At 39.3% G+C, this 26,326-nt stretch overlaps 1 protein-coding gene across 3 annotated transcripts in view; it reads left to right on the plus strand.

Moving 5' to 3' along the window:
• The window catches only part of LOC148016269 (uncharacterized), a 72,199-nt gene extending 59,664 nt beyond the window's left edge, over window positions 1-12,535 (plus strand). For 2 of the 3 annotated variants that reach the window (XM_087663830.1, XM_087663832.1), the window contains one exon: window positions 8,410-9,067. In XM_087663830.1, the coding sequence (XP_087519956.1) occupies window positions 8,410-8,592 (183 nt within the window). In that variant the 3' untranslated portion in view covers window positions 8,593-9,067. Of the gene's footprint in view, window positions 1-8,409; window positions 9,068-12,197 lie in introns of those variants that run through there. The other variant, XM_087663831.1, reaches the window with a different exon arrangement.
• Window positions 12,536-26,326: the final 13,791 nt, after the last annotated feature.

Raw genomic sequence — 26,326 nt, forward strand, 5'->3', positions numbered from 1 at the left:
TCCCTCATCTCTCTCTAGCATAATCTTTGGATTGTGAGCCCTCTCTATGTAGGTGCTATGTGTGTGGTGATTGCCTAGAAGAAATCAGTAAGTTGTGACTGATGACCCCCTCTCTGTATAGTACATATTTGTAGCAATCATGTGTGGAGTCTTTGAATCTCGACTAGGAATTGGCCCAAGGGTTTGGGAACTCCATGACTAGCATGAGGGAGATGTCTCCTCCAAGTAATGTGGGGTATCTAGCTCAGATTGTGCTATAGGCTTTGCATTTGCAAATGTAGTGATCCTCACTCTCCACCTCCTCCTAGCATAGTTTGCAAATTTGCTTAGGTCTAGGAATGTGTGCTACCTACATCTCATGTGGCATATATATATCTAGATATCCAAGTCTCTCAATGAAACCATTTGTTATAGTCCTCATAAAGTGATCCCCATAGTATGACATCTTCAAGGGAAGGGGCTCCCAGGGTGAAGCCCACGTATGCTGTATGTGTAGTTGGTAAATGTCTTGTTGCGTGACCAAGTTTCTCTCAGTGTGAGAGAGGTGTATGAAGGGCGGGGGAAGCGTCATACTGAAAGGGGGGAGGTGGTCCATGCCAATCCCGTATCCTTTGAGCCACTACTTGATGTGTGTGCATATGCGTGCGTGCACACAAACACATGCATATGCACCTGCGTGTGCATGCATGGGTATCAAAACTTCCTATATCCAAACACCAATGGTATTGTCTCCTTTAACGTGGTGACCTTCTTCCTTCTAATCACATTGTCCAACATTTGGGTACCCTTAGGGATCACTTTTAAGCCAATGAGTGGTTGTGTTATGCAAGAGTTTCGTGTCAAATGTGATTACTGAAAGTTATCCACATGGCCTCTGCATGTTTGTCTTTGAATTGTGCCGTCAATACAAAATTATAATGGCCTATATACAATTTCTCCGTGGGGTTTCACTCATGCCTATGCTCATAGAGGAGTGTTGGTGATTCGAGGCAGGACACTGGGGCACTTTTTACTCTTCATACAAGAGGTTTTTTTCCCCAGTCACATTATTTTCTATTTTGTGTGTTTATTTGGTCACTTACCGTACTTTACAACTTTCGGCCGTGAACACACCTTAACAACCCTAAGGTCTAAGGGTTGTACGTTGTATTCTCACTTACACATTTGGGAATCGCATCATGTGTCGTGCTGTGTCTTCACTCTTACTCTCTCTACTATTTCTGTGCACTTTCCAATTGAGAGTTGCCATCCAACCTCTGCTTCCTGGTCGTCCAGTTGCAGCACATGCAATTCACCCTCTTAGCGCCACCAGTAGATCGACTGCAGAAGCAGCCAATAGCGCCAATACCTATAGCAGGCCTGCTTGTGCCACTGCTCCTTGGCTTGTGTCACCGTCCCCAAGTCCTCTGGCACAGCCAGCACTGCCGTCTCGCCAGTCTGTCACAGCGCCGTCCCCTGCTCTTGCAACGCTGCCTGCCCCCTGCTCTGCCACCTGATGGCTATGCCGCTAGCATCCAGGCTCGCCACCACCTCCGCCAGGTCAGCCCTATTTGCCACCTCTGCGTGAGCTTTGTGCAACTCCACCAGGCCTCCCGCCTCGACCTCGGCTCACATTGAAGGTAAAAGGTACATTTAATTATTTTTAATTGAGAAATCTGAGCTACAGCAAGGGGCTTTTGCCTGAGGAGTGCATTTCTGCTCCTGGAAGTGCTTTTGGGTACACACATTGCAGAAATTTCTTGGGATTCAGGTCAAAAATTTGGGGCTTTTGGATGTTTGGCAGACATTGACACATGTACTGAAGATTCAGTCTGAAATTGACGTAAATTATGGATTTTGGACTGCTAAATTTTGGGGCTTTTGCATTCTTTGTGCTGCTGAGCATTGTTTGTGCATTGGACAGCATGCACATTGGACAGTTGTTATCAAGTGTTTCACAGTTTTGGTAACTACAGCTTGGTGTATGCTGTAATTGCAGATTTCCAGGTTGTTCCAGCTTTGGTTCTCGCTATTGTATTTTTTGAAATAGTGACATTTATCATGGCCAATCAAGGGCAAAGTGATGTATTCACCTATGTATCTAAAGAGGATAGATTGGACGGCAATAACTATTCTCTGTGGTCATTCATGATGAAGAATGTGTTGATTGTAAAAAATCTTTGGGAGTATGTTAGTGGTGAAGAAGTCCATCCTGGAGTTGTGGCAACACCTCCCCAAGGAGGATGTGGTCAAAGGCAATCTCCAGCTCAACTACTTCACCAAAGAACAGCTGCATAGAAGGCTTGGGACACTCGGGATGCCCAAGCATTGTCACTGATTGCATTGGCAATTCAGTGGTCCATAATCCCGCATATACGGTTTGCTACTTCTTCAGGAGTAGCATGGCTCACAATTGAGCAGATGTTTGTTGGAAAAAACGAGATGCATCTCTTTCTTGAAAAAAGAGCTTGAGAATGTGAAGATGGATGAAAGTGATGCCATGTAGGATCGTCTTAACAAAATTCAGGACTTGCGTGAGCAGTTGATGAATGTAATGAGTACTATTTTGATGCACAGATGATCTCTACTACTTTGAATTCTTTGCCACCCTCTTATTTGGCCTTTAACATGTCCTTGAATCTCACCATGAGAATTTCTCAATAGCCACTTACATTTCTTTAGTTGGTTAGTTTGCTCCTAGAAGAAGAGCAAATAAGAAAGAATGGTGGAGTGGATGTTGTAGTCTCTAAACAAGCTTTTATGGTGAGACAAAAGGGCAAGGGCAGCCAGTCTAGAAATGTTCTGCAAAGTTTTGAAAGTTCAGGTACTTCATAGAACAACAACAAGCAGGGGGCATGCAGGCCAAGAAGAGCAAGTGCCATTATTGTAAGAAGCCAGGTCACTACATCACAGAATGTAAGAAGTGTATTGCCAAGGAGCAAATCTGTGCAATGTGCCAACAATGCATCTTACCCTATTAGAGGTGTTCGGAAAATTGTCTTGAAAGCCATTGATGGCTCTACTCTCTGTTTACAGGATGCATTATATGTACCAGGGATAAAGAAGAATTTGTTATCCATTTCTTCTTTAGCAAAGTGTGGTATAGAAGTCACATTTGATGATAACAAATGCATGGTCAGGGATAAGGAATTCTTGATTTTGGTATTGACTGGCACATTATGTCATGGACTCTATGAGTTAGATGCTTATTCGATTGATTGGTCAATCTATTTAGCATCTACTATTACTCTTGCTATGTCACAGGTAGAGTTATGGCATGCTCGCATGGGGCATGTTAACTATGGTAGTTTGATGCTTATGCAACGTACTTGGATATTAGATAGTTTACCTCTCTTGGAGAGACCTCTTGAGCATATTTGTGAGGGATGCATTTTGGAAAAAATGCATTGATTTTCTTTTTCTCATGATGTTACTTTGAAGGCAATAGCCAGGTTGCAGATTGTGCATTCGGATGTATGTGGACCTACGTAAATAAAGTCATTGGTTGGTGGATGTTATTATTTCGTCACCTTCATTGTTGTCTTTACTTGCTTTTCTTGGGTCTATTCATTGGTGAAAAAGTCAGAGGTATATGATGCATTTTTGTCTTTTATTGCACTTAAAACCAATCTAGTTGTCGGGTTAAGACTCTCTGTTCAGACCTCGGGGGGGGGGGGAGCTTGCCCATCAATATACTACTATATATTCTCCATAGTAGAATGGGGTTGCAGAAAGGAAGAATTGGTCACTCATAGAGATGGCCAGATGTATGATGAAAGCTAAGAATCTCCTACATGGCTTTTGGATGGAAGCAGTTGTGTGTGCTTGTCACATTTTGAACAGGTGCTCTACCAAGGCATTAAAAAATGTTACACCTTTTGAGCCTTGGAACAATTAGAAACCTTTGGTTGGTCACTTTCGTACTTTTGGGTGTCTTGCATATGCTCATATTCTCGAAGTATTGAGAAAGAAGTTGGACGACAAGGTTGTCAAATGTATTTTTGTAGGGTACAACAGTGAGAGCAAAGGATAGAGGTTGTATGATCCTATTTCCAAGAAAGTCTTTGTCAGTAGGGATGTGATTTTTGATGAAAAATCAAAATTATCTCTTGTTGGTTTTGACACATATCAGGTTGCAAATGATGTGTTTGAAGGGTTGCTGTCCATTTCTTTTGGTGATACAGTTGGAGTTTTAGTAAATGAACAAAATGTTCAGCTAGCTGCTCCATTAAGCAATGCAGAAATTCAGCTTGTGGCCGATCTGAATATTCAGCAAGATGCTGAATTTGAGGTTAATTAGGAGCAAGCACGTAATTAGGAGGCTAGAAAAATGCCTAGATGGTACTTGCAAACTATAAAAGATAGTCATTTGGATGCTCCTCTAGTTGGTTGTACTAGAAGACAAGCACGTTTAAATGATCATGCTAATACAATGGAGTTTGTTATGTCAGCATACACACTTGATGATGAGGAGCTTGATTGTTTTGAGGATGCACAATGGAGCGTGCATTGGATGGTAGCAATGCAATCTGAATTTGATTCTATCATAAAGAATCACACATCAGGAAGAAGTGTGTATAGCAGCCCATTGGTATTGCAATTGAAGGATCTGAACACTTGGTATGCAAGTTGAAAAAGGCTTTGTATGGTTTGAAGCAAGCTCCACGAGCTTTGTATGCAAAAATTAATGCCTTTTTACTCGGCCAAGAGTTCATTAACAGCCCATTAGAGTCATCTCTTTACATATGCAAAGAGGGGGGATCCTTGCTGGTCATTTGTCTTTATGTAGATGATCTTCTGCTCACAGGGACACATGATGATCAGATTTTAGCATTCAAGAAAAATTTGTAGCAGACTTTTGAAATGTCAGATTTGGAGCCTTTGCATTACTATTTGGGCATTCAGTTTATTCATGATGCTAGAGACATTGGATTGCCACAATCTAGATATATTGGTAAACTCCTTCAGAGATTCGGCCTTCAGGATTGCAAGCTAGTCAGCACACCAATGGAGATTGGACTCAAGCTGTCTTTGCATGATGACAATGATTTGTTTGACATTCATACACATGCTCCAATAGTTGGATGTCTCATTTATTTATGCAACACAAGGCGAGATATTCAATTTGCAATTGCAACCTGGAGCATATGCATGCACAACCCAAGCATGTCACATTGGCAAGCTGTGAAGCGTGTTTTTTGTTACTTACAAGGTACTAGGACTCTTGGATCGCTTTATGCCAAGGGGGGACCACTGCAATTACATGCTCACAACAATTTGGATTGGGCTGGTGATTTTGATTTCCGTCACTCTATAAGTGGGAATTGTTTCTTTCTTGGCTCATCTTGCATTTCTTGGCTTAGCAAGAAAGAATCCATTGTTGCCACATCATCTTGTGAAGTTGAATACAAGGCAGGTTTTCACTACTATAGTTGAATGTGTATGGCTGAGACATTTGTTGGCTGATCTTAATGTATTTGTCACAGAGCCTACTTCTTTGTGTACTGATAGTCAGAGTGCCATTGCTATGACATGGAACCTAGTGTTTCATGCACGCATGAAACACATAGAGATCCACCATCACTTTGTCAGAGAGAGGCTACATGCAGGAGATATTAGCCTTGTCTACTGTCCTACCACCAGCAATGTGGTAGAGATCTTCACCAAAGCTCTTCCTTGCGACAAATTTGAAGCATTCCACAATGCTTTAAATTTGATCTCCTTCAGTGGACGATCCTTGTATGTTGATCACTTTTTACTCTAGGGGGGTTTGTTGGGTTTGACTCACACCTACGCTCACAGAGGAGTGTTGCTGATCCATAGTAGGACATTGGGGCACTTTTTACTCTTCATACGAGAGGTTTTTTCTCCAAGTCACATTGTTTTCTATTTTGTGTGTTTATTTGGTCACTTACCGTACTTTACACCTTTTGGGTGTGAATGCACCTTAACAACCCTAAGGTCGAAGGGCTGTACTTTGTACTCTCACTTACACACTTGGGAATTGCATCGTGTGTCATGTTGTGTCTTCACTCTCACTCTCTCTATTGTCTAGTGTGTACTTTTCAGCTGAGAGCTGCCATCTCCCTTCTCACAACTTCCAAGGGCAAGAAATAAGTTATACGGTTGTTAGTTGGGATGTTAGTTAAGCTCTCCCAACCTTCATGGTGAATATCCATTACCACATGTTGGCTAGAAAAGCTTCTTTGTTTCTTGAATTTGTGCAAATTTGGTTTCTTTGAGAGTAAAATTAATGGGTGTCCTTTTTCCACAAAGCTTGCTATCTGTTGGAAAAAATTTTGGTTGCTTTGAAATGGGCATGTAAGCAAATACTATAAACCATGCATCTTGAAAGTATTCATGAGTGCATGATGTTTGATTTGCTTCTTGCTTTGCAATAACCAAGAAGAGTTTAAACTTTATCTTCTAGCTTAAAAAGTTAACACATTTTATACATGAGGTGGCGGATGATCAGGGAGAAATGTTCTTTCTTTTGTTGCCACCTCTACTTGTTATCATTTGGGCATGCACTACAGGGCTGCTTGGAGGAAAATTAGAGATCTTCTCAGGCCTTTCCAATTTATCCCTCTTGATTCTCATTTTAGGTTAGCTGATTGGATTTTGCAACATTTCAGCTAATGCTCACCCTTTACCTTTGTTGCCGGCCACTAACAAAATATAAAGGCATATTCTTCCTCCTTGGATAAAGGATCACCCTAGACACATTCGGCACATGACTAAGTAAAACGGCCGAGGAAAATTTTACATTGTGTATGGACATGTAAGCTGCCTCAAAATCACACCTTGCTGCTTCAGTCCAAAGTTTACTTGACCGGTGGCGATTAGAGGCTGACCCTACCTTTGCCCTGCTGTGTCGGTGGTGAACATCTTCATGCCATAGCTTTTGGCAGAGATGTGCAGCCAGCTATGGACAGCCATGTTCTAGGGGACGTGCAGGCATCGTGGCAACCGCCAGCTGTTGGAAGTTTCTTTTGGAGATGTTTGGTGGGTGTATTGCCTTCTAGTGTACTTCTTGTGAAAAGAGACATTTCTACTTCAGCTTGTGAAAGATGTACTGCACCTTCAGAATTAGTTCCTCACATTCTATGCTTTTGCAACCTGCTTTTGAGCTTGTAGTTTTTTGGACAGATTCTCTGCATATTTGAGAGCAAGATTCCTTCTTCTACATTTGGTAAGCACTTTCAGTTGTTGGGGGTTATACCTAAAGCTCTTAGGGATTTCTCTCACTTTTTGGCTTGGGTCATTTTTTGGGTACTTTGGACCATCTAGAAGACAAGAAATAATAGTCTTTGGTGACATTGCACTTGATCCATTTACTTTTTTCGGAAGATCTCTTCAGCAACCATTGTACAGTTGCTTTAATTTGATGGGGTCTTATGTTCTTCCTAGACATACTCCTTTTGTACATTGTGCGTTTTCCCAATGTTCCTGACACATTCTTCTTGATGCTCACCTTCTTGGTAGCATCACAACCTGTACACTAGCTTTATCGAAACATTGGTCTCACTAAAATGTGTGTTTGTGTACATGCATGCAATAGGGGTTTTTATCTTGGTCCCAATCTGGTATTGTCAAATAACTGAAAATATTTACAATGCATATATGGGCATAGCATGTGCCAAGGTATAAAAATTAAATATGCATGATCCGTGCTTGAGGCTTGGACTCTATCGATTGGTTGTAATCAAATGGTTTTTCAGGATGTATATTGATGTGTTGGTCCAATCTCTCTTTGATTTGTTTTTTCACTGTGCTCTATAGAAAAGCTTTCCTCACAACGAGAGCCCTTTTCTTTCTACATCAATTGAACAATAGTTTTTGCATGGAAAAAAGTGGATATGCTGTGCCTCATTAGTGGGAAAGTTATTCACTAGTGGTTTTATATCATCTTCAAGATGTCATTCATGTCCCACGTCTAGATACAATGAAACATCTTCTGTGGGAGTGTCCTCACACTCACACCTATCCTCCTCTCATTCTCAACAACTGGCACAATCTTTCCCTCAACTTTAACTTGAGTTATTCTTGGTTTTTAAGGATTGCTTGAGACGTTGGGCTTTCTAGACCATCTGGACAGCCTAGAACCTAATGTTTTTTGTGACATTAACACACATTGATGTAGTTTTTGTCGAAAATGATGGTTGTCTTCAGCTTAGATTAGATTGACTGACTTCAATATCTTTTCTATTTTCATTATTGGTAAGTTCACAGAATCTGCACATTGAAGCATATCTCTCCGTTAAGTAATATAAAAACAACTGTTTATGAAAAATAAAAGAGTGAGGTTTGCAGATGTTAATGGTGGGGTATGTGTGGTTGGGGATCTGTGAAGGGCGTGAGGGACGACATAGATGTACATGCACATTGACTGCAAGTCTTAAAATCAAACTAATCCTTTGATGGTTCTAGGAGGAGAATATAACAGATTGCCAAGTGTGCCATGCAATTTTCCACAGAAAATGCTTTGGTAAATGCAAGTCTTGCCCCTCATGCCCTGATAGATGGAGCAACAAGATTTTGCATCATAAACAAGAGGAGGTGTATCAACGAGGGAAAAAGCCTACGAATCTGGATTGTGAAGCAGCAGGGTAGGGTTAGCATGGGCTGTATCCTCTGTGTCAATGGATTAAAAAGGAGACTGTTGTATATAATCTTTGTCTTACCTTCATCACAGATAGCTTCTGTTGTACACTTGCTGTTGTAACAGTCTGATGTATAAGCCCACCAACAAGAAAATGAATATTTCTCGTGGGTGGAAGGCACTTGATTTTGGTATGGGAATATTACACACATGTTTTCAAAGAAAAATCAAATAATGACAAATGGTCATATTTCCACTCCCAAGTGTTTTATTCAAAGTAGGAAAGGGATGTTTCAAACAGGAATATTTTTCATTAGTATATGCATTGTGTATATCTTGGGGGGTCTGGGACTATATTGAGGCCTGAAAGCAAACTTGATGAGGATCAGTCCCTCTTTAGAAGAGATTTGATCTAGCACATGGAAATGTAACAATTGACTTCAACACGAAGGAGATTGTAACAATTGAGTTCAATACAAACACATGTTCGAATTATGAAGGATTATCACTCTTATCAATGAGGTGACTCGAGGGTCTTGTTCTTACACTGCAATATGTCTATCAGGGAATGCTAGATCATGTTAACAACCAAATGTACACTCTTTAATTAGGCTAATAGATCATAATGTGCTCTTTGCATGCTTCATTAACTTTTTTTGCCAAACCATCGCACCTAGCCTCATCCATTCACAAGGACTTGATTTTACATTAAGAACAGAACATGCCAGCAAATAGAATCACCAGATAATGATGTTAAGATATTGTGCTTTGAAATAAATGAAACGATTTAGAACACAATTGTAGTCTCCGTAAATGTTCACTCTGCAGTCTCCCACCTTTATGCAGTTTTCCTAGGGTGGATATAGATAGCTTTCATGGCTGGGTCTGTGCAGGTAAATGCTTTTAATTGTTGCACAATTCTATTAACTTCTACATACTGCTGCTGCTGCTTAGGCAGCCCCAAAAAGGCTGGAAATCCTGTGATTCAGCCATTTGGTCTCATTCAATACAGAAACTGGCAAAATTTTCACGACTAACAAGACAATGGCTCATAAAAGACTGACGTTATGGCTGCCTGGTTGACAGAGGCTGAAGCTTTCTGCTAAGCCAGATCAGGTTTCGCTGTTAATGGAGGTTGCCAATACTTGTTCCTAAGTTATGAGTAAACAGGCCAATGGGGTTGTAGCCTAGTGGTTTGTGTATGGGTTGAGTAATCATGGGTTCTCTAGAGGCTCAAATCATTGAGCGTCTGAATTATAAGCGAATACATGATATGTCACATCTTTCCACAAAAAGATAATGGGATCTCCTTCAATGCCTTTGTATTGGCTCCTTCTAATATTAGTTCCCTAGAGACATTAGTGGTTTCATATGTGCACATATCATTCCCTCTTGCTCATGTTCCTCCATTGGCTCACGCTTAGGTTGCTCCATCAATGACCATTTACAATTTTATATATCACCCTTTCTCCATAGGATATAGACAATAGTTGAGCATGTTAATTCATATCTACCTTGCAGTTTTAAGAATCATTTTCAACATTTAGCTATGTCGAAGCCAAATTTGAAACTCTGCGAAAAATTAAACATGTTTCTAAAACCCTTTTTTTTTCTCTTGCCTAAAGTAACAATTTTGATACATGCCATGTAATGATACTATGTAATCTTGCTTAAGAAAGAAGGTGGTCTGAGAATCCTTGTATTGGAGCTTTTTTCTTCCAAATTACTAGCCAAGGGGTTGGTAGACATCTCATAAAACTTGAACAGGACTTGGCCTTGTTACTCCATAGGAATGTTAAGAGCTTTGCTTTCCCCTCCCATCATAATGGAGGGACTTAGACCACCTTACTATGGCCTTTCCACAAAGATTCAATCTAGTTCAGCTTGTCCAAACTTTAGGGGTGATCAGATTAATTGAAATCACAATGTTTAAGAAGTGCATTAATAAGTTGGAAGGCATTTGGGATTCTAATTGCAAAGATTGGCTATGTGAAATTACGATTAAGTTAAAAAAAAGTTAACCGCTAATCTATTCTAATTAAGAGTTAAACTTAAGTATCAAGCTATGGTGGCAAAGATTCATCAAGCAAAACAAGCACATGATTAGTAAAAAACGATAGATGAGTTAAAAAGCTTAGAAATTGAGTTTAGGAAACGAAGTAAAAGTGATTTTATTCTTTGCTACAACTAATTTTATTATTTGTCCTGGGTGGTGATCCTTTTATGTAAAGCATATTGAATATTGAGCTTGTAGAGCTAGAAGATGAAGTTTTCACCTTACTTTTAATATTGACATCTTGCTCATATATTGTTGGTTTTACTATACTCAGTTTCTTTTTTAAAACTTTTCTCTAGTATTGTTATTGCTTATTCTTGGCATTTATCTTCTTTATCCACACTATTCAAGAGAAGAATTGTATTTTCCAATGCTAGTGAGTGCATACATGGAGTGAACTTTTGAATGAACTTTTTTTTTTGGTAACCTAATTTTCTTATTCCATATACTTGGTGTTGCGCACGTGTGCATGCATGTGTGTGTATGTGTTCTACCTAATGATGGTTTTGGAAAAGGGATGAAGGAGAGTTTCAACAAACTGAACCAATTATGGAGCTTACATAGGTCTAAGAAGCAAAGGTTGAAATACAACTACTCAATGAATTACTCATATATTTGTGCACAATTCCAACAAAAAAAGAAACCATCCGAGAGTCACTATTTATCCTTAGGGAGGACATTAAGCATGGGAACACACCCATTAGAAGGCATTTTTTTTTTCATGCATGGTTTTTGCTAGATTCGCAAATTTTTGTGATACCTTGAACAAGCCATCTGCCTTTACGAACAAAATAAAGAGAGAAGGGCTCATGGGGCCACCTCTCTCTCTCTCTCTCTCTCTCTCTCTCTCTCTCTCTCGCTCTCTCTCTCTCTCTCTCTCTCTCCACGCACGCACGCACGCACGCACATGCTTCCTTCTCCCCTCTCCCTTAGCATCCATATCACACCCACCCACATACTTTAGCTTATGGCAATATGTTGTAAAACTTTGTGCTTCGTAAATGGACACTCATTATGCCACCAATGTCTATTGTTGTGTTCATACGTTATAAACATTAATTGTGCTTTGGAACAAGGTTTCAAAACCCATATATAGATATCAATAGCAAGTGTGAGCTTGTGTTAAACCATTCATCTCACTAGCATGTCTTTGGTCCTAATCTTACATGTTTTTGGATATTGGAAGGCAATAATAAGCTTATTTGTTTATGGAGCTACTCATGGGTACCATTGCTATCCAAAAATAACACATGTGATGTGCCTTTTGCTTGCATTTTTTATTCAAGGTTGAGAAGAATTTTTTTTTCAAGGCACCACCTCAAGTACTATAAACTACTCAATATGAGGCTTCTTCTGTGGATGTACATGTCATAAACACACATTGATAACAATAGTGGTGGATCACACAGAAAGAGATGAGCCAAAGCTACCACTAGATTAACGACATTATATAAACATGTATGCATACATGAATATCCATAGACATTATATAAACATGCATGCATACATGAATATCCATACTTACTTATGAATTAGGTTCACTTTTTATTTGAAAGGTAGAGCTCTCGAGTGGAAGCACGCAAGTAGAAGCAAAAGCAAAGCAAGAGCTATGATGGATGGAGCAAGAGACCAAGAGAGAGACACTATATGTGGGAACTCCAACACTCACAATGTGTGACCGAAGAGCACCTCTCTCAGCATTTTTCGGGCCCTAGTGGAGCATGTTTTGCAAGTGCATACCTTAGCCATTGTCTGTATAGCCAAGACAATTTATTGTAATACAAACAGAGACAACCATTACTTCATTATTTGAGCTTCATTGATGCTCATACACCTAAGCATTGATGCTATGATGTTGTTTATTTGTCTTGAGATGCTAATTAACTTGAAAGCCTTATGCATTGAAGGCTTACATGCTTCTCGGGTATGACATATGCTTATGTGCATACTTGGCACTGATGTATGGGCTTGGACATGTCTATGGTGACATTTGAGGCTCCGTTTTGAGCTACATTGGATGCTTTGGCACTCTGGTCTTATGCTTTAGATACCTCCGTCATTGACCTTACATGCTTGAAGTATTGTCTATTGGGTTTTATGCTTTCGGCTTATGCTTCATGTATCTTGGATGCTCGAATGTCATGCACTTAATGTCTTGAGCTTGCATTGCTCTCACTTGGCACTCAACTTTTGTTCTAGTGGGAGCCACTACTTGTCACTTGGATGTACATAGAGCACTCGATATTTGTAGTTGAGCTTGAGTGTCTTATAGTGAGACAGTAAGATTCATTGTGACATGTACATGCTCTCTTGATAGGTATTGGATGTAGTTATCCTATCATGGGCTGATTTGATCTCTTGACTTGGATATGTCACTTGTGTCTGTTAGGGTGTTGTCAATGGTATTTATATGCTTCTGGGTTATGTATTGAGCTTTTCTTAGTAGGTTACGCATATAGCAATTCTCTTCATTTACCCGTGAGACCTATCCTATGCATGATGTCTATGCCGATTGTAGCCCCATCCTTTGAGATGTTTCATAGACGACTGATGCTTTGTTAGGATGACTGATGCTTTGTTAGGATATTACCAGTGTTTGTTGATAGATTGAGGGGCTTCCTTCATGTGACCCCTCATAGAGAGTGGTTATACTCCTATCGCAGTATGACTGGATTTGTCCATTTGGGTGATGACCTGGCATTGGATAGAGTCGGTATTAGTGATGTCCAACTACGATTTGGTTCATGCAACTTGTTTACTCTTCATGATGTACACCATGTTCCGGCTCTCATGAAGAGCCTTATCTCTGTTGGCACCTTGGATGATGTAGGTTATTTTATCTCTTTTAGTGATTCCATGAAAGATTACGCGTGAGAATCTTGTTATTGCACATGATGCTAAATCTAGTACCCTTTATCCCTTGCTTATATCTGGGTCAATTGACCATGTTTTTGGTTGTGGCTACAGTTCCATATGTATCTCTTTGGCATCATTACCTTTGATATGAGTGAAAATGCTTACCAATTTGCAATATCTTCTACTCCTAGGCTATGAGTGTTTTGAGTCTTGTGATAACTGATTATATGCCATGTAGACACATAGTACGGATAAGAAGTCTGGCATGAAGTGCATGGGTGAGCCTTTGGCTCTTGTTCATTTAGATATATGTGGTCCAATGCCCTATTAGTCACTAGGTGGTGTAAAGTACTTTGTTACCTTCATTGATGATTTCTCACATAAGGTTCAAGCTTACCCTATTAAGCAAAAATCAGATGTTTTGTCTAGCTTTCAACATTGCATTGCTCTGGTTGAGAACCATATTGACTGAAGTGCCTAAGGTCAGATAATGAGGGTGAGTATGTCTCTAAATCTTTTGAGAAGTTTTGTGATGAGTTGGGTATTAAGTGTTAATTGACTACGTCTTACACCCCTCCCCATAATGGTATTGTCAAATGCATGAACATGATGATTTAGGAGGAGTCCGCAGTATGCTTAGCTAGGCAATCTTACCACAATACTTTTGGATTGAGGCAGTTACTACTGTCATACACTTGATTAACAGGTCCCCTTGCATGACTTTTGATTGCTAGGTTGCAAAGGAGATATGGATTGGGAAACCTCCATCATATGCTAATTTGCGCATCTTTGATTGTGAAGCATTCTACCTTGTTCCCAAGGACAAGAGTAATAAGATTGATCCTAAGTCCGTGAAATGCATCTTTCTTGGTTATGGGGATGCAAGTGAGATGGGCTATCATCTGTGGGATCCATAGGCTCATAGGGTTATTTGCAAAGCCATGATGTTGTTGAGATTCAACAATCACACGCACTGACAGCCTCTTTGTATGGAGCTTCAGGGCCAAGGACATGCAAGCTTACCTATCCCATATGCACAGTGGTGCCTACTACAATTTCCTACTTTCCTATAAAGCATTGTACTTGCTTCCTTTTCTTAATGCAATGATAGTACTCTTTTCTTTCCAGTAAAGTGCCTGTGTCATTGTCCACACACAATATTGTGTTTATGATTTCAAGTCTCAATCTTGAAACCTAATTCACTTGTGTGACAGTCAGTGTCTAAGTCTATGTCTACATGAGTCTTCTTCTCGTCTTTGAATCACCATAGCCATGCTCTAGATCCATGTATTTTCAGATGGTATCAGAGCCTAGACGGGCATGGCACTACTCCTTCAGCTCCATTTCACTTTCATCTAGCTTAGCTTGAGCTCAATCCAGCTCAAGATTTCATCTTCTACTCCTTTTTTCTCACTGCCTTGTTTGGCAGCCATAGCCAAACCTGCACCTACCTACCTTTGAGGCCTTGGATCTCCCAAACAAAGCAATATCTCCACACGCTTCCTTCTGGAGGATTGTTCCTAAACTCCTTGCACTTCCCTCTATTGCATAATAGTCGACATTGGTCCATCTACGCTCCAGCATTGCTCAGATTCGTGATCGCTGTCCAAGTTTTGCGCGCCTGTGCTGGTCGTATGTTCGACTCTACCTTTGCGCTGCGCGATTTACCCTGTGGGCTTAGGGCTTTTGAAGCTCACCCCATAGGCTTGCTTCTCATCAACCAGCACGCTGGATAATCCATTCCACGAGCTGCAGTAGCCCAAAAACCAGTCGGCATGACTGCAGAAACCCTAAAGCTCCACCATAGCAATGTCAAGTTCAAGCTCATAAACCACTTGAAATTTTCACTCCTGTCAGGCTATTGCAACTCAGATCTGAAGCTTCCAGCATCAAATCAAGGAGGGGAAGATTTGGATTTGGAAGATCTTGAAGAATTTTGTAGATTTGGAAGACTCAAGGAAGAAGATACAAACATAGTGTCCATTGACACTCATCTAGTGCTCTTAGCACTTGTGTCTTGTAACACAACCAACTCTTCTGCTGCTACAATCTGAGAATTTTGGAGCTGATTTGCTATTGATCTTGCAACCTCAACATGGGAAAAGACTCTCCAAATGCTCGATTCAAACGAGTCGGGTTTCACGCCTGGCAAACCCGCATCAAGCTCATCCTGATGAAGAAGGGTCTCTGGGCCATCACAAATGGCAAAGAAAAGAAACCTCGAGATGCGGACCTTGCAGTTACTTGGCAGAAGAATGATGACAAGGCACAAGCCATCATTAAGCTGGAATTGGATAATAGCTACATCCATCATGTGGATGCATGTGACACGTCCCATGACACTTGGGACAAATTGGATACCTTATTTGGTGCAGCCAAAGTCATCTAAGTATGGTCTATTGATTGAATTTTTCCGACTTGATATGAAGCCTCATATATCCCTGGCATCCCATCTGAACTACACGGAAAGCCTGCTTACTCAACTTGCAGGGATAAAGCTAAAAATGGATGAAGATGTTTGTATTGGTGTCTTGTTAAAAAGTCTGCCTCCTGCCTATGATAATGTATCAACCACTCTAACCAGTATGCCTGATCCTCAACTTGTTGATATTAAAGCCTCTCTGCTAGAGGAAGAAAAGAAAATTAAAAGTAAAGAAGAGCCTAGCACTTCAAAGGATGAACAAATGTTATATGTAAACAACAGATACAAAGGTAAAAAGGAATCGCTCTTCTGTGACTTCTGCAAAAGGACCGGACACACTGAGAAGTTTTGTCATGCTAGGAAGAGGTCCCAAAAGGCCTATCTTGCAGCTGTGAAAGAAGAAGAAGACCATGGACCAAAAGATGAAGATGAAGATAAAGATGAAGACCACCAGGATCGGAAGGACAAGCCTCATCAATCCTTCTACTCTCATTACTCTGATAGACTACTTTAAAAGCCTTGTATTTCCTTGCCCTAATGCTTCTTGTCATAAGCTTTGTAAACTCCTCATGTAACCTGGCACTACAGTCCCTGTACACTTTGTGAGGCCCCTATTACAGCCTTTGGATGTCCATCATGTTTTGGTGCCCACACTTAGCCTTTTCTGCGACAGCCTCTGGTGTCTACCATGTTTGTGGTGTGCCCACACTTTGTAGGTGGTTCTCATTACAGCCTCTACACACTTTGTGCCTTTCTAGTTGTGATTGAGGAGGGGTGTTGAGATTCAGCAATCACAGTCATTGAGAGCCTCTTTGTATGGAGCTTCAGGGCCAAGGACATGCAGGCTTACCTATCCCATATGCACAGTGGTGCCTACTGTAGTTTCCTACTTTCCTATAAAGCATTGTACTTGCTTCCTTTTCTTAATGCAATGATAGTACTCTTTTCTTTCTAGTAAACTGTATGTGTCATTGTCCACACACAAGATTGTGTTTATGAGTTCAAGTCTCAATCTTGAAACCTAATTCACTTGTATGACAGTCAGTGTCTAAGTCTATGTCTACATGAGTCTTCTTCCCGTCTTTGAACCACCATAACCATGCTCTAGATCCATGTATTTTCATAGATGTAGTTTTCCATGAGAAAAAGACACATAAACAACTTGAAGGGGTAGTTGAGGTATGCAAGGGTGATCTTTCAGGAGGAGCTTCTTGCTCCCGTACAAGCAGCTAGACAACATGTAGTAGTTGATGTTCTGGTGGCCCAAGATCCACCTGTTGTGCAAGATCAGCTTGCTTCAATATGCTCTATTATAGCTAGATGTCAGCCTAAGCACTTTAAGTCCTCCATGGATTATATTATGGTGATAGATGCAAGTGAGCCTCTCTCTTATGATGAGGCCATGCACAGAGATGATAGTCACTCATGGGAGAAGGCTATGCAGTTGGAGTTTGACTCTTTATAGAAAAACTATGCATGGGATTTGGTTTCTTTGCTTTGTGGCAAGAAGGTATTGCCATGCAAGTGAAAAGTATCATTGCATGCCCCAAGCTCGCTTATAAGGCCAAATTAGTAGCTAAGGGTTTCAAGAAGGAAGGCTCGTGATGGCAGCCTTATGACTTTGTTACTCTATGTGGATGATATGCTTATTGCTGGAAGAGCTCATGATAAGTTGGATGCCTTCTCAAGAAGAGCTTTGAGATGAAGAACATGCAACATGCCTCTTATGCTCGATTGCTCTAAGGGGCTCCTTTATTTGTCAAGGAATATATTGACAAAGTCCTCGAGCAATTTCATATGCAAGATGGTAGGCCTATTGGTTGTCCTTTACCTTCTCATGTAAAGGTTAGTCAGGCTGATTGTCCTCTGCAGTTAGATGAGCAAAGGGCCAAGATGGCCAAGATCCCTTATGCATTCGTAGTGGGCAAGCCACTCATTCCGACATAACATTTGCACTGGGAGTTGTGGCACACTAATTGGTAGCATTTTTTGGGATGTTGTGAAGGGTATCATGAGATACATGAAGGACACAATAGATATGTGTATATGTTATAGTCCCAAGATATAAGAGTCATGAGGTACATTGACTTTGATTATGTAGGACATATAGGCAGTAGGAAGTTCACCTCTAGCTATATCTTCACCTTTGCTAGAGGTGCTATTTTTGGATGTCTAGGGTATAGGAATGCACAACCCCCTCTACTATCAAGGTCAAGTATGTTGCAGCTACTGAGGCTTGTAAGGATGCTTTATGATTAGGACATCTGGTGACAAACCTTGGCATAATTGATGTGATCTCTACACTGCATTCAGATTCTATGAGTGCTATTCACTTGGCCAAGAATTTGGTCTTCCATGCGAAGACAAAGCACATTAAGGTTCACAGTCACTTCATCAAGGAGTTGGTAGAGGATAAGTTTGTTGAGCTTGTCAATATCTCGATTGATGAGAATCCTACAGATCTGCTCACTAAAAGTCTCTCAGTGGAATGTTTGGCCTTTCTTAGGAAGATGATGGGTGGTAGGATGAGATGGTATCTTTTTCTCATCTTATTGTACTTTATGTACATTTGTACTTTGTCACTTTTTTCTCATTCTCTCCACTTTAGGGGCACATTCACCTTTAAGTGGGAGGTTGTTGGGGATAAAGGTACTTGTGTCTAGCCGCTCATATATGTTGTTGGGGGTAAAGGCACATGTGCCTAGCTGCCTGTGTATTAGTTATATTGATAGTACCTACACACCTATACACTGCACGTGGTGGGCACCCATCATTGTCACTTCATTATTTATTCTTTTAGTGATATTTGAATAAGGAAAGGCCGGTCACACATTGTGACTATCGAGGTTCCCACTTTTTGTGTCTCTTGCTCCTTTCACCACATAGCTCTTGCTTCCACTCATGAGCTTTCACTCAAGGCTCACTAGTTTTACTTAGCTTGCGCACTAGGTGTTTCTTTCTCTTTTTGTGAAAGGCCTTATGTTGCTACATATTAATCTCATCATGTAAGTCCCCATGTAAGAAAGTCATCTTAATATCTATCTAATGGAGATCTAGATCTAATTGAGCAACCGAGGCCAACATCAAGTGTAGGATAGTCATCTTGAGTACATGAGAAAAGAGCTCATCAAAGTCAACACCATGCTCTTGCTTAAAACCCTTAGCAACCATTTTGGCCTTGTATATTGGTGGCTTAGGGGATCCACGGATACTTTTCAACTTGTACATCTATTTGTATAGCAATGCATTCCATTGGAAAAAGGAAACAAATCCCATGTATGGTTTTTTTGTAGTGAATCAAACTCGGACTACACTCATAAGTAAGAGGGCCACTAGAATACGTCAGCATAACACATTCCATGGAGAGTACAAATTAATTAGATTGACTATCTATTTCTAGTAGACTACATCTCATAACGGGTTGTAGGGCATATACATCATGTCCAACATCATGATCATAGGCCATTGGAACATCAATTGCGAGCTGTCTAGTTAGCTCTATGGTAATAGGAGGCTCCTCCTGAAAGATCACCTTGTGTACCTTAACTACGTGCTCAAGCTGCTTATGCATCTTCTTCTCATGGAAAAGAGTCATAGCTATGAATAACCTTCTAAGCCGGTGGATCCCATACGTGATAGCCCGTCTCACCTACATCCCCATAACCAAGAAAGATGTAGTTCACTAACTTAGGATTGAGCTTATTATGTTTGTTCTTGGGTACATGGTAGAAAGCCTCACATCTAAAGACTCTGAGATGCACATATGAGGGAGGTTTTCCACATCATACCTCCTTTGTAACCTGACAACCAATAGCAATGTATGTGGATCTGTTTATAAAATGTACAATGGTAGTAACTACCTTAGCCCAAGAATGCTATGGTAAGTCTGCCTAACTAAGAATACTTTGGACTCTTTCTTGAATGGTCCTATTTATATGATCGACAACACCATTTTGGGGTGGGTGTATGGGGCTACTCAAATGCTTTAGAAATATACTCACCCCCATTGTTAGATCTAATGCATTTTAGTCTATACCTAGACTAGTTCTCAACAAGAGCAAGCCAATGTTGAAAGGTAAATAAGACATTTGATTTCTACTTAATAGGATATACCCATAACTTATTCGAATAATCATCAATGAATGCAACAAAGTGCTTCACGCCACCTAATGATTAACAAGGCATGGAACCACATACATCAAAATAATGCACAAGAGCTAGAGGCTCACCTATGCACGTAATGCCAGACTTCTTATGAGAATTGCATGTCTACTGCCATAAAGACAATGGTCACAAGAATCAAAACATTTTTAATCAAGAGTCGAAATATATTGTAAACAAGTAAGTATTTTCATTTCCTTTAAGGACATATGTCCAAGGTGACGATGCCCTAAAGATACATGTCGTATGTCAAACCACATCTAAAACATGGTCAATAGACCCAAATACAACCAAGGGATAGAGGTTACCAACCTTGGCACCTTAAGTAAAGATGAGATTTCCATGGGTAATCTTCCACGTAGAATTACCAAAAGATACATAATATCTTGCATCATCCAACTATCCAAGCTTTTGGTCAAAGTTGAAACATGGTGTACATAATATAAAACAAAAGTGTTGCCTGAAGCAAAGTGCAGTCTAACATCACCAATGCCAATAATATCCAAAGCCAAGTCATTTTCTAGTCTCACAGAATTTGTCATACTATGATAGGAATGAAACCAATCCCTATGCAGAGTGACATGGAAGGAAGCCCCCCAATCAAGCAGCCAATACTAAGAAAAAATGGATGAGGTATCAACCAACTGACTAGCATCAAGAGAAGAAGCTAGCAAGATATAATCATCATTAGAATCAAGCTCCAAGGCACTTATCTCCTCAATTTCCACACTGGACTTACCAAGAACAATGTTGCAATCATCAGACTTATTCTCCACTTTGCCCTTGCCTCTCTCCTTGCACTTATCATCATGCATCTTATGGCACTGTGGCCTAATATGGTCCTACTTCCCATAGTAATGATATGTAAGAGAGACCCTATGACCACGAGTCTTACAATGAGACTGCCTATGAGTCTGAGACCTTGTGAGTATCTAGCACAACAGTCATTACTACTCTTACCATCATGTCTACCCCTAACAGTCAATGCATGAGAAGTACGGGTTGCATCCACATTCTTTTTGTTTATCTCCTCTGTGAGTAAGACACCCTCAACATCCTGGATTTTTAAATTATCCTTAGGCATATTAACACACATGGCAATATAGAAAGTGTCTCATGACTTGGGAAGTGTCACAAGCAAGAACAAGGGAGGGAGATTATACTTGAACTCAATGCCCCTGCGAAGTTAACTAGTTGAAAATAGAATGAAATTCATTCAAATGCGTAGAGACACTAGTCCCTTCCTTCATGCAAGGGTCCATGAGTTGTTTCAACCAATATTTTTAAAGCAAGACTTTGCTTTTTGTCATAAAGATTGTATATCTTTTCCCATAACTACTAAGCATTATCCTCAAATGCTACAACATTGAAATAAACCTATTTGGATAATGACAACATAAGGGTGGATGTACATAGCTAATCCAACTCATCCCAAGTATCTTGATCAATGCCTTCAAGCTTTATACTCTTGGTTTTCAAAGGCCTAACCTGCTTCTTTTGAACTAGTACCTACCATATCTACAGCTTCCAATAGGTAAAATTTGCACCATTAAGTTTTTAAATATTGAAAATAGCACTATGATTCGACGAAATAGTCACATAATAATAGTATACCAATGCAAGATCCAAGAGAATGAACTATTGTAAATGAATGCAAATCAATCCCAACATTTAGCCAAAACCAAGGGCAACAAAATAAGGGGGAATACCAAAATAGAGAGCTCCCACATATCTGTTGTCATAAAGAATGTTGAAAACTATAATTACAACAATGCTCAAATAAATATAGCAGTATATATCAATCAAACTATGGGAAAATAGCCAAGAAAAAATGCTCCCACTACCAAGGATATCCAAGTAGCAATAGGGATACAAAAATGCAACTAGCGATGACTAAGCATAAACCACTGGTACCAAAGACTATTTGAATTCAAAGTGTTAGTAAACCATACCCACCATAAGCATACAAGAGAGCATATGCATGAATCAAGAGTCACTATCTCAAGGAACTAAGCTGCCAAGTAGAAGTATCTCCCACTAGAAGCAAATCTAGAAGTGAATAAGAAAACCTCAAGACATATACATCAAAGCATCCGACAAGCCCAAGTGCATCACAAATACATCTGGTAGCATAAGTGTCCAATGAAGCTTTAACACTTGTAAAAGTGAGCAATCACAGAAGCTTAAATAAATTTATTAAAGCCTAAGTACATCAAATGTAGCTCAAATCCAAGTTCCAAATCATGTCATAAGTGTATCCAAGCTCATACATCAATGCTAGACATCACCATAAACATGTAGCATACTCAAAATACTATGTAGATATAATAAGCATGCAAAGCATGAAGCTCATAGTTATATGTTTTCCACCGAAAATATTGCAACATCAATAAACCTCTACAAAATTGAGCTAATCAAGATTTAAAAATCCCAAGTAGCATCCCAAAGCATAACCATACCATCCAAGTACCAAAATAACATCCCTGAAGCATCAAATATACATTATGGAATTTATTGTTTGCTATCCAAACTAGAATTATTTTGTTTGGTATAAAATAGAGAACTAAAAATTGCACAAAAACAACACTATGAGTGCTTTAATATTTATCTCTCATTTTTCTCTTTGTTTCTAGCTATAGAGCATCTAAATCCGATATTATCGTATGCAAAAGTTATGGCCAAAATATGAAAGTGTTGCCAAGCTGCCATAGCTGTCCATGGCTTTTACAATATACTCTATATCCACTCAAAATGGATAGAATGGCTACTTCTTAGCTCAATAAGCACTCAACAAGGCTTAGTTAAGCCTTGGGAAGCTCTTTGACAAGCCACTGGCTAGAACAAGCCGAGAGAAGGAAAGACTCATTGCATACATTGGGAGGAAGAACAATGGTTGCCACATGAAACCTTGAGCTAAAGCTTTGAATACAAAGGATAAAGAAGCTTCTCGAATGCCTACTCTCATACCGATTGAAAGGTAAAGCTTGAGTGGAAGCACACAAGCTAAGCAAGAGCTTAGGCAGATGGAGTAAGAGAGCAAGAGAGAGAGACACACATCGTATGTATATTATTTTTGTAATCTCCATTGCACTTCTCTAAGATTATGCTATTGTATTAACAACAACTATCTTTTGGCTCTCTTGCAATAATAATTATCATCATCATGTGTCTTACATATCTTCTTTTGTACTTTTAGATCTTGGATGCAAATCAAGTGGACATGACTACATGTCATAAACCTTGCTTAGTATAATAATGCTTAAGGAAGCTTGGGTGAAAAAATCCTCAACTCTATAAGGATTTAAGAAGACAATACAACCAAGACAAAGAGAATGCCCAACATGTGGATACATAGGAAGATGATAGTATGAATGACTTTCTCAGAGATTACTACTATATGTGATATGATCCTTATGGTACATCTTCCTGCATGGATCAATAGTAAGCCTAGATCAAAGAAGAGGCCCTTACACTCCTTTATTTGGAATCTTGTCTAACATAATTGTTGGCTCATGTACTACTATAACAGTTTGGTTGGAGCAACACCTTAGGTAATACATTACTTTAGTACATCATACTTTCATTTATGGTAAATGCTTGTTTTTTCAAAGAATCTAATTATTCACTTTCAACTAACATTTTCTTGCATTCAAGTTATTGCATTAAAAAATGTTAGCCCTAGAGAACACTTTGTTAAAGTCACATGCTAAGGCAAGAAAGATGATAAGCCACATGGGAGTTGGTTATGCAAGGTACCACACAAGCATCAATGTTTATATGTTATTTTGCATGAAGAATGAGAATATGCAATCTTTGCTCAGAGTCTCACTATCAACATGGAAAGTAAAGTATTCCAAGAACAGAAATGCAATGTTTTCCTCTCAAAATCCATCTACAACATATTTTTTGTACTCTAGATCTTGCAAGATTGATGGTAGGGTACTCAAAGCACCAAAACAAAGATGGCATACAAGGGTACCATCCAATTATGAGGCCTTCAAGTAGCACATGGATGCCATGAGGCTAGTTTTCAAAGAGGAACCATAACCTTAATTTAATATAGTATGCCACATTTTTGCTTGATTATACTTAATCATAAGATGTTTACTTTTTTCAAAGGCCAGCTAAAATGAAAGTGGTTTAAGAGTGACAAAAATATCCACAACTATGAGCAATGGTTTTAACTCTCTTGAGTTGAAGAGATCGTGATGCTTGTGACTTAGAGCCACTCAAACAAATCTATATGCAAATATAAATTACCTGAATCATGAGGGTTTTAGTACGAGCTTTTGAAAATTAGGTATTCTCTCTTAATTTTATAAATCGTGTGCCTCTATGTTTGTATCTATTGTTCATTAAATTAAAAATGATATTAGGTTTAATGAACTTTCCAAGATTACAAATTAAAATCTTGGAAAGTTCATCAAATTTCTAGTCTTTCTAGAGGTGCTCAAATCTTGTATCTACTATTCATTAAATTAAAGTTGATATTAGGTTTAATTAACTTAATTAATTTATGTTTGTATCTATGGTAAAGTGGAAAGAACTCTAGAGATCTCACACAACACACATCCTTGCCCATGAGGTGCTAAAGAACAACTAAGATACCACAAAGGGATTTGGGCCAATATCACCCACCACAAGAGCTAGCCATAAGATACTCTACCTCACATATCGTATTGTCTAAGAAGCTAGAGCCACAATGTGAGGAATCCTACAATGATAGCCATGTAGTGTGTAGCACCTCCTCAACACCTCTCTTTGGGTTTGTACTAGAGAGTATTAGTGTACTTTATCTTTAGATATTGCACTTTTTACCTTTCATTTTTTATCACTTGGTGATGAGTATGCCAAGGGGTTCAAAGAGAGACTATATTGCCTACATCTATTATAGACTTTCCTTAGCTTGTCTCGATGCTCACTTCAATTGGACTTGATACACAGGCCATCAAAAACACTTAACAACATCATTAGTTAGGCCAAAACATATTACTACGTAGGCAAGTACCCCCCACTATAAGGCAAAGGCCATCTTATGCCTATTGTCTGGATGGGACTTGCACTTGATTGTAGCCTAAGGATCCATCAAGAAAACTATATGCCTTCTTTCCTGTGACACATTCAAGCATGTTCCCAATGTATGGAAGTGGATAACTGTCTCTTTTTGTGGAGACATTGACTTTCTTGTAATTTGATACACAATTTGATTTTCCCAATCTTTTTTAATATCACAACAATGGGTGATAAAACCAATCCATGTACTCCCTTTTGTAAATATATCTTTGAAGAGCTTGTTTACTCTTGTAATTGCATGCATGTACCTCAGGTTCATAGGATATGACCGTGGTGTGATTGGTTTGGCATTAAGATCCATTGTAATACTATATGTGATGATTTCAAGGTACTCCTTTGAGATCCTTGCACAACAAAGCAAACACATCAATGTATTCCCTTGAGAGATCTAATGGTTGGGTTTCCACTTCCTCAATAAGATATTCAATAATAAATATTGTTCTCACCTTTCCACCTTCCCTAGTTAAATTTACCTATTTCACCTCGATAGGGCCTTCAATTGCTTGCTAGAATGACATTCACATTTAGCTCCTACATTATGCAATGCAATATCCATTCTTTAATTTGGTAAATATTTTAGAGAGATATTGTGGTTTCTTTTGCTTGCAACCATTGACCTTTCTTTATATAAAATGTAGGAAGACAATTTGGCCAAAGAGATATTGAGTTTTAAAGAGGAGCTAGCAAATGTTGCTAATCAAGTGAAGCTTGAGGACTTCTCAAATTCAAAAATTCCTAGAATGCCATTCTAGAGAACAAGTTTGAATTTATAAGAGCAATGGAGTTCATATGGGAATGGCTTAAGCATAACCCCTTAGCAAACTTAAGCCATGAAAAGAGCTCTTGGAAGTGCAATCTCTGAGCTAGACTAAGGTGCATGGGTTAAATTTCATGTATAATTGGACACTCTAAGGTGCATGGATTGAACTTCGTGTATAATTGCACATAGCAACCTAGCATTCTAAAAGGTTAGAAATATTGTTAGACAATAACAACTCTTCAAAAGATGGGCCAAAAGAAGAGAATTTAAATTGTGAATTTGAAGATGAAACCTTAGATGAAGAACTTGACATAATCAATTATGACCATCGTGAAAGGACCATAGAGCAAAACCTAGTAGACTTTAAAAAGTGTAATAGAATTGCTAGTCCATGGTGAAGTAATTCAAATAATTGCC

Source organism: Lygodium microphyllum, chromosome 23, assembly GCF_053477565.2.
Source record: "Lygodium microphyllum isolate KBCC chromosome 23, Lygodium_microphyllum_v1.1.10, whole genome shotgun sequence".
In the NCBI taxonomy this organism is placed as follows: domain Eukaryota; kingdom Viridiplantae; phylum Streptophyta; class Polypodiopsida; order Schizaeales; family Lygodiaceae; genus Lygodium; species Lygodium microphyllum.